Below are 9,654 nucleotides of genomic sequence, written 5' to 3' on the forward strand. Positions count from 1 at the left end.
GCCCATGGCAGCTCAGTCTCCAAGTGGGTGCCTTAGTAAGGGGAGCAGGGACTGTCTCTGACATGAACTCAGTGGCTGGCTCTTTGAAAACCTCCCCCTAGGGGGGAGTGTAGCTGTACCAGGCCACAGAGGAAGACAATGCAGCCAGTCCTGATGAGACCTGATGGGCTAGGGTCAGAGGAAGAGGAGGAGGACCTCCCCTATCAGTGGACTTGGGGAGGGGCATGGGAGGAGATGAGGGAGGGAGGGTGGGATGAGGGGATGAGGGAATGAGGGAGAGGCTACAGCTGGGATACAAAGTGAACAACTGTAATCAATAAAAAATAAATTAATTTAAGAAACTGATAAAGTTGGCGTACATAATAATAGATTTCATTATAGCATTTTCATGCCTGTTTTATTCATACTTGTCTTTCTTCCCTCCTCCCTCTACCCCATTCATGAGTAGGCTGAGCACTGTCATCGCTGATACAAGAAGTGACTTCTTAGGGGAGATGGGAATCATGAGAAGGAAAACAGCTTAAAAGACACTTGTCCACAGCATAGAACACTCAGCATTATGTAACTGAGTCTGCAGATACAGCCAAGGTGTTTAATTGGGTAAAACTGTGGTATGATTATTTTTTTTTTAATACCCAGAAGCTTATGACCATCGCTTGTATTAAATAGTATCTTGGAAACATAGTGTGTCTTCTTGCCATAAACAACAGTGCAGGAAATGAGTTCTCACCATTTATCTTGATAATCTGAATTCTCTTAAGTGTTCGGGGTTTTGTTGCCATTTTCTTGTGGTTGCTGGGGACTGAAGAGTGAGCCTAACTCATCCTAGACAAGCACTCTTCCATGGTACAGCTACATCCCCAGCTCTCTTCCCTCTTTAAAAACTTTGAGATGGTCTCATCAAGCTGCTCAGTCTGGCCTTGAACTCAGCCTGTAACCCAGGAAACCTTTGAAGTTTCCACCTCCCTACCTCAGCTTCCCAAATGTTTAGAATTTTAGGCTTATGATTCTGAGCTTGGATTTGTTCACATTATTTTATTTTAAAGTATAAAAATTATTACATTGAGTGTACTATCATACACATTTTATAGCAAATCCTGAGAGAACATTAAGTAATTTTGCCCCGTAAAGTACACATTATAATTTATATAAAAATTTATATAAAAATACGGCAAAATCACCGTAATAATATTGCCCGTTACTTCTGTGGGCCTTAACTTCCATGTAACCCTTGCTTATCGTTCTGTTTCTTTGATATATTACTACTCAAGAACTTTTACGGGGAACATTTTCTCCCACATTTTAAAAGGAAAGAACGAGCTATGATATGTGAAATGTGTTTCAAAATGGCATGCTAAAGTCACATATTCTCTTCCTGGAAGGTATCTGTTGGGGGCAGTGCAGAATAAATTAGCAGTGAACAGAACACTTTTTTTTTTTCCTTCTCACTGACTAATTCACAAATAAACAGCACGTTAAAGTTTTTACAACTTAGAATTGTCCTGGACATCTGGGCACCACATCATCAGTTGTCCAGTTTTATTCATCTAGTGAAACACTGGGGCACTGTTTACTTCCCAGGATTCTTTGATAAAGCCACCAGACTGGCTCGTCCAGGGTGGATTACTCTAGGTGAGTACATTGCCTTAACACTTTTCTTTAAAGTTGTGCTCATGTGTCACGTTTGGATGATATTTTACAGCTCAACAAAAACATTGAAATATTAGCTTGGAGACAACATTGTTTCTGTGTCATGTGGTGTCTCCATCTTAGAAGGAATAGTGTAAAGTGAGTCTTGTTATCCTTTTCTGTATGATTTTTTATTATAATTTTTATCTTACCAACTGCCTAGCTTCTCTCAAATTGAATTAATTAATTAATATGCGCTTGTTCTCTCACTATCTGAAATGTTTGCTAAGCGGGGAAGTATGTCATTTTGGGGTTTTTTTATGTTTATTGGCAGATTTCTTTCCTGGCATGTGAATAAAATAGTTTATCTCTTATTCATGTGTATGTGTGTGTATGAGTGTGTGTATGTGTGTGTGATATTCTGTGCTTTTTTTTTTGTCTGATTTGTACCTTTATATTTAGTCTGTAAGTACTGGTTTTGTAACAGAAAATGACATGTAATTGTTTGTTTATCTGTGATCAACTGTAAAATTCTTTTCATGTGTTTCTATGTAGTTATAGCCCTATCTACATATCTCCTATTTTCCTCAATTACGTGTCTAAAATCATGATTTTTAAATCTTTTGTTTGCTGAAATTATTTTATTATTTTGCTTTTGTATTTTATTCGTTGACTGAGTTACATATACAGATCTCAGACATTCAGTCATCTAATGTGAATGATAATTTCCTTTTTTTCTTTTATTGAAAATAAGCTTTTATCTTATATAACATATCCAGATTACAGTTTCCCCTCCATCTGCTCCTTCCACTTCCTAACCACCTTCCCTCACCTCTGGATCCACTCCCTTTCTGTCTCTCAGGAGAAAATAAACATGTTTCTTCACACTGTGCCCTGAGCCTCAGGTATGGGAGTATTTTGTAGAAGTGTGTAGTGGGTCTGTGCTCCACAAGGACTGTGCTCCACAGGGTCTGTGCTCCACAGGGACTGTGTGCTCCACAACTCCAGATTTTGATTGTCGAGAAACAGCATTCTTAATTCCTTACCAAGTCTTTAAAAGGACTGTATTTGTGTTAGTGGATCTATAAATTCAACTAAATTTTTTTTGAAGAGTAAGAAATATAAAAATGCTCCACCCTAAAAATGTTTACTTCAGTTTTCTCTTTTTATAAAATTATTCCTGGGAAAAATCATGGATATCGAAATACTTTACATATTAAGATGTTTTCCGCTACTTTAAAGTATTCAAAACTCCATCTTTTAAGTAGCTTTCAAACATATACTTTAATTTCCAATGAGACAGAAACCTTTCAAGATTCCCACACAAACCTGCAAACACAGCCTATTGCAACTCCGCTACTTTGTATGCATGTAGAGAACATTGGTTAGCATCAATGGTGTTCCTGCTACTCTAGTGTTTCAGGAACTGTAACTCACTCAGCTCCTTACTCGGGATCATTTTTTTTTTAAATAATCAGTGTTTTCATTCATCTTCCCACTATATTTATTAGATAAAGTACAATGCTGACAAAATCTTGGGTTGCGTAACTTAAACTCATGTTTAACATTTATGTAGGCTGGCTTACATAGTGAGTACTGGGATAGATAGCCAAGGATAAATGCAGAGAGCCTGTCTGCTGGTTTGCATATTGAGTACCAGGATAGCCACGGCTAAGTACTGAGACCCTATCTCAAAAAGAAAATATCAGTTCATTAAAAATATTTCTTGTTCTCATGGGTGGCCACTGTTCCTTTAATTCGAATGACTCTATTTCCAATTTGTGATTATGTGTTTATGTTGGGTTTTGTGAGTGCCTGATTATTTCCTTTCCCTGTGCTTCATAGATCCTGTTTCATTAGTTTGATGATTGGATCTCTCTCTCTCGCTTGTGTATGTGTGTGTTTGAGAGAGAGAGAGACAGTGAACTGCTTGGCTTAGGTAAACTGATCTTACGTAAGGAGACTGGCAAGCTTCTACCTCAATGTAGAATTTATCAAGTGTCTGAGGTAAATATACTTTTACCCTCTTAATATTTTATTCTACAAATTATACTTTATTTCATTAATACATTTCATAGACACCTGGCTTAATTTAAATTTCAAATTGTTAATTAATAGAGTGATCGTTTAGCCATTTATTATTATTATTATTATTATTATTATTATTATTATTATTACTATTCTTATTATTATTGACTAATTACGATTCATGGAATGCTGAGAAGGAATATTGTGTGACATTCCAGGTCCAAACCTTTAAAAACAGACTCAGAGAGGAAAAGTGGGTGTGAGTTTTTTCAGGGCTGGTAGAACCATTCTTCTGAATCAATAAAAGTATCACATTCAGAGAGGGATTTGCACTCTCATTTCCTCTATTTCATCCACCAATTTCATAAGCAAATATTTCTCTGTGAGGGCTAAGGCTCGGAGATGACTCAGCAATGCAGTGCGCATGTGTCTCTTTGTTGCAGAGGTACAGCAGATCAAGGGCAACAGCTACCGAGACGGAGGTAAAGCAGAAAGAAATGCCTCACAGTAAACACCATGAATACACAGCAAACAAGCAGGCCATTACTTACACGGAGGTGAAGAAATGTAAGTCTTCACGGAAGCAAAGGATACCCACAGCCAAGCAGAGCCCTGTAGTGCTAAGTGAAGACCAGGTGAACTATGCAGAGCTGACATTCCAGAGAACGCCTCAGCTCCCGGCCAGACAACTTGTCAGAGGAAAAAAACAAGGTACAGTGGTGTGCCTATTTTACAACTGACAGCTCTGCGCGCTAGCGTTTAGATTATGGCCTGTCATGACCCTTTTCGTTGTCAGTGTGACACAACATAGAATCCCCTAGGAGGAGTCTTACCAAGGCACTGTCTAGGTCAGTTTGGCCTGTGTGCATGTCTGTAGAGGATTGTTTTCACGCTCTAACTGATGTGAGAAGACTGACTGCAACTGGGAGGCACCATTTCCAGGTTGGGGCTCTGGGTGGCATAAGGGCAGTGAAAGCGAGGTGAGCACTAAGCGTGAATGTGTTTGTGACTGCTCTTGGCTGAGCATATGACCAGTTGCTTCCAGCTCCTGCACTGGTTGTTACTGCTCTGATGGACTGTGAATGGGAATCTTCAATTGAATAGGCCTCTATGATGCCTAAGGTGCCTTTCAATGTCTACCCTGTTTGCCCTTCTGAACAAGGATTAAGCATCTTCCCTAGGGTCCTCCTTGTTGTTTAGCTTCTTTGGGACTATAGATTTCAGTAATTTATCCTATATTATATGGCTAACATCCACTTATAAGTGAGTATATATCATATGTGTCTTTCTGCTTCTGGGTTACCTCACTCAAGATGATCTTTTCTAGTTCCCAACATTTGCCTGCAAATTTTATGATTTCCTTGTTTTTAATTACTGAGTGTATCCCATTGTGTAAATATACCACACTTTCTGTATCCATTCCTCCATTGAGGGACATCTAGGTTGTTTCCAGATTCTGAAAGACTCTGCCAACCAGAGATACTGAGACACATAGCCAAACTTTGGGCAGAGTGCCGTAATCCTTATGGAAGAAGAGGGAGAGAGAAAGACCTGGAGCGGACAGGAACTCCACAAGGAGAACAACAGAGCCAAAATACCTGTGCCAAGGGGTCCTGAAGAGACCGATACTCCAACTAAGGACCATGCATGGAGAGGACCTAGACCCCCTGTTCAAAGGAAGCCCATTGGCTTCTCAGTTTCCAAGTGGGTTCCCTAGTAAAGGGTACAGTGGCTGTCTCTGACATGAACTCAGTGTCCTGCTCTTTGATCACTTCCCCCTGGAAATGCAGTTATTGTCACTGTTCCCCTTTCTTTCCAGGTCCCAACTCAATAGTATGGAGAGTGGTGACAGTCATCCTTGGAGCCTTGTGTGTGTTGCTGATGACAATCATAGGGATCTTACTTCCAAAATGTAAGCAATTCTGCAATTACTTCATTGGGATAGTTGTGCTTTCGGCAATATGATGATAGCCTGACTACATTTTACAGCATCCAAGGGATCCTATCCTGCCACGGATTATGCCCCAGTATTTTCTAGCCAAGAAGAGCAAAGCAGAAAACCCTCACTTCTCTCTCATCTGTGTCCTAAAATGGATGGTGAGTATTAACCCTGAGGATATCGGTGATAATTCTGAGGATGTTGGTAAGTGTTAATTCTGAAAATGTTGGGTCGTGTTAACTCGGGGAATGTTGGTGAGTGTTAATTCTCAGGATGTTGGTGAGAGTTAACTCTGTAGAGTTCATTTCCAATTCTTTTCACTACCGGGGCAAAAGATCTTTCTATTTCCACAAATGTCAATCAGTCAGTCACCACAGGCTGATACAGTGTTGTTCATTCAGTTCCTTACCAGGAAAGAACTCACATGGCTTAAAATTAAGATAAAAAGTATTTAAACAACAAAATTTCCAAAGATTACAAGTATGTGTGTTCTTTGTTTTTTTTTTAAAATCCTTATTAGGAGAAAAATGAGATTAAACATGTTGAATACTAAATATGAACTGCTTGTTACTGTTGTTTGAAAATAAAAATCAATGAAGTAGAAATCCTGGGAAATATAAACAAGCATGTACATATTCCCAGAATGAAGCATGCTGGATCTGTACAGAGAGAAGTTCTGTACACATTCTCACGAGTTCTACAACTGCATATGTGAACACACGGAGAGAAAGCCATAGACACAAACGACTATGTGCAGATATTTCCAAACATTTCATCATAGCATCTCTTACCTGTAAGCATTCGAAACAGCTCTCACCAGGTTGATAATTGACAAGTGTGATGGCTATTCTTGGTTGTCAATGTGGCTACATCTGGAAGTAATTAAAACCCAAGGAGCTTAGGTATACCTCCGAGGGAGTTTTCTTAATTAAATCATTTGAAGTGGGGAGACACAACTTTAATCTGGATATTTTGAGGTCTGATTATCTACCCTTTATCTGGACTACACCTTCTGGGGGCAGCCTTTATCAAGAACATGAAAGAAGGGAGTTTTTGCTCTGCCTGTTTGCCCGAACTCTCCATAGCAAGCCCATTCCTTCCCTGGCATTACAGCCTACTTTTTAAAATGTTTTGCAGAAATGTTCCCTGTTACTTTCCTTCTAGGTTTTTTTGCTTTGTTTTGTTTTTGTTTTTGTTTTTGTTTTGCATCCTTCTTTCTTTAGTGTCTTTCTTTTCCCTTTACTTCTTATTCTTTTGCTAGGATAGTTGTGTAGGAAAACCTGGCATTCATAAACACAAGCCACACTGACCTAGCATAGGAGAGCAGAGGCTGCTGGAAGGGGCTGGGAGCCAGACCTCCTGCTGACCAGCCCCAGGTCAGGCATCTCTGTATTTGCAAATGAGGTTTAGCTTCCCTTTTGTCTCAGATGTTTTGAAGTTGAGAAAGAAAGGAAGAAAGAAAGAAAGAAAGAAAGAAAGAAAGAAAGAAAGAAAGAAAGAAAGAAAGAAAGAAAGAAGGAAGGAAGGAAGGAAGGAAGGAAGGAAGGAAGAAAAAAAGAAAGAAAGAAACCTAGTCTTTGACTCACTCTTTGAAGTAATTGACCCAAAGGCAAGGAAAAAAACAAAATTTTAATTTGGAAAGACCAGCATCCAAATCAATGAGAGGAATCAAGGACTTATGGAAGAACTGTTTCAGTCCTGTCAACTTGATGCAAACCAAGACAAGCCTGGGAAGAGGGACCCCAACTGAGAATCTGCCTCCATTAGATTGGACTGCTGGCTTGTCTGTGAGGCATCTTTTTAATTCTTATATTGTGTAGGTGGGACCAGCCCTCTGATGTAGTGTCATCCTCAAGTAGATGGCCTGGATGCATACTCCCGGTCTGCTATGTATTCCAGAAAGGCAATGTACAAGAGGAAATACTCTGCCGCAAAGTCCAAGGTTGAAAAGAAGAAAAAGGAGAAGGTCCTTGCTACTGTTACAAAACCAGTAGGTGGTGACAAGAATGGTGGTACCCGGGTGGTGAAGCTTCGAAAAATGCCTAGGTATTATCCTACTGAAGACGTGCCTCGCAAGCTGCTGAGCCATGGCAAAAAGCCCTTCAGTCAGCATGTGCGAAAGCTGCGAGCCAGCATCACTCCTGGGACCGTCCTGATCATCCTCACCGGGCGCCACAGGGGCAAGAGAGTGGTTTTCCTGAAACAGCTGGGCAGTGGCTTGCTACTTGTGATTGGACCTCTTGCTCTCAACAGAGTTCCTCTGCGCAGAACACACCAGAAGTTTGTCATTGCCACCTCTACAAAAGTTGATATCAGCAAAGTTAAAATCCCCAAACACCTGACTGACGCTTACTTCAAGAAGAAGCAGCTGCGAAAGCCCAGGCACCAGGAGGGCGAGATCTTTGACACAGAGAAGGAGAAATACGAGATTACAGAGCAGCGCAAGGCTGATCAGAAAACTGTGGACTCACAGATTCTGCCAAAGATCAAAGCTGTTCCCCAGCTGCAGGGCTACCTTCGAGCTCAGTTCTCCCTGACAAACGGGATGTATCCTCACAAGCTGGTGTTCTAAATTGCTAACAACCTGATTAAACAGCTTTATATGTTAAAAAAAAAAAAAAGAAGAAGAAAGAAGCAAAAAAAAATTAATATGAAAAAAAAGAAGCTAAGCAAGAAAAACAAATTTTAAAGAAAGTGTGCTGGGCTCTATAATGTATTGTTAGCCCTAAGAGTGTCATGGTGGTATTATTTAACCTCCTACTACAGATGGTGGGACAGAGATTCATGCTAGATTTGTAATTGCTACATTTAGCTTGGGCAGGGCAGATATTTCACTTACACTGTCTAAATATCCTCACCATCCATCTCCCAGCCCCCATACAGTTACACTAGACACTATATTTGTTAGCCTTGGCTATTGGTTCTTGTAATTGTTTCATAATCATTCTTGCTGTATAAAAGCGGCCATTTATTTAGACAAAAAAAGAGAATTGTTGGAGTTGGCCTAAAGCTAATATCTGGCCCTCGAGGTCTGGTTACTGCCCGCCTGATACACCCAACCTTGTTTGTGTAGACCTGCCTAAAACATTATACCTGATTGGTTCATTAAATGGCCTATATCTGGGCAAGGCAGAACGGGGAGGCATGGCTAAGGTACTCAGGCTTTGGAGAACCACATGGGCATCACAGGAAGGACAGATGGACAAGAAGAGAAGAGAGAGGGGGATAACAGGATGGGTTAACCTGGAAAAAACACCACATGAGCAGAGGAAAGTCTCCAATAACGGTGTGAAAAGGCCCAAATGAAGGACAGAAGCAAGTACCATGGGATTGTGGATGGAAGGTAGTCCAGATAAGAAGGTTTAAGGTGGACAGCATTGGATGAGGGCTGGAAGACGGATGGTGAGGTTATTGAGACGGTGTAAGTGAAACATCTCCCTGGCCCAAGGTAAATAAGGCAATTACAGTTTTAACAGGTGTCTGTGTCTTATTATTTGTGATATCAGGTTGAATGGTGCCGCTGAGATGATCTTAGGGCTAAAAATAACAAATATTATATAGCCCAATGCTCTTTTTTTAAAATTCATATAACACAATCTTGAAACTTTAAATGATAAGAAAGAAACTCTGATTAAGATAAGAATAAATGCTTTTAAACTTTCAATTCTCCTAGTGGGTAATTCATTTAAATTGATTATTTTGAATCTTAATAAAGCTTACATGTGTACATGTAAAAACAAAACAAAGAAAAAAAAAAGAAAGAAAGAAGCTGCCTGTGAGTCTAGAAGCAAGCCAGCATGCAGCTGCCCTTCATGGTCTCTGCTTCAGTTCCTGCCTCCACGTTCTCGTCTTGAACTCCTGCACTGCCTTCTCTCACAATGGCCTGTACCCTGGTAGCCAAATAAACCTTTTTGTTTTGGATCATGGTGTTTATCACAGTAATGAAGAAGCCAAAAAAGGCTGGAGGGGCCCAGAAGTAAAAAGGCTGTGCTGGTTAGCAAACGCAGGGCAGCAAACAGAGTAGTTATTATGTCAGAAAATGCATTTGAGTAGTACAG

General features: G+C 40.2%; 1 protein-coding gene across 1 annotated transcript; it reads left to right on the plus strand.

The window, feature by feature from the left end:
- Positions 1-5,676: 5,676 nt before the first annotated feature.
- LOC129679986 (60S ribosomal protein L6-like) lies at positions 5,677-8,231 on the plus strand. The gene is made up of 2 exons (XM_055611508.1): positions 5,677-5,800; positions 7,456-8,231. Exons 1-2 carry the CDS (start codon positions 5,677-5,679, stop codon positions 8,166-8,168), a joined length of 837 nt encoding a protein of 278 aa, XP_055467483.1. The 3' UTR covers positions 8,169-8,231.
- Positions 8,232-9,654: the final 1,423 nt, after the last annotated feature.

This window comes from Psammomys obesus, unplaced genomic scaffold (genome assembly GCF_907164565.1).
Source record: "Psammomys obesus unplaced genomic scaffold, mPsaObe1.curated_primary_1811, whole genome shotgun sequence".
NCBI lineage: Eukaryota > Metazoa > Chordata > Mammalia > Rodentia > Muridae > Psammomys > Psammomys obesus.

Excerpts from the sequence above, each read along its gene's own strand:
- LOC129679986 (XM_055611508.1), top strand. The coding sequence starts at position 5,677 with ATGCCCCAGTATTTTCTAGCCAAGAAGAGCAAAGCAGAAAACCCTCAC. Across the intron at positions 5,801-7,455 it reads TGATAATTCTGAGGATGTTG|ATGGCCTGGATGCATACTCC; the intron begins GTAAGTGTTAAT and ends ATCCTCAAGTAG.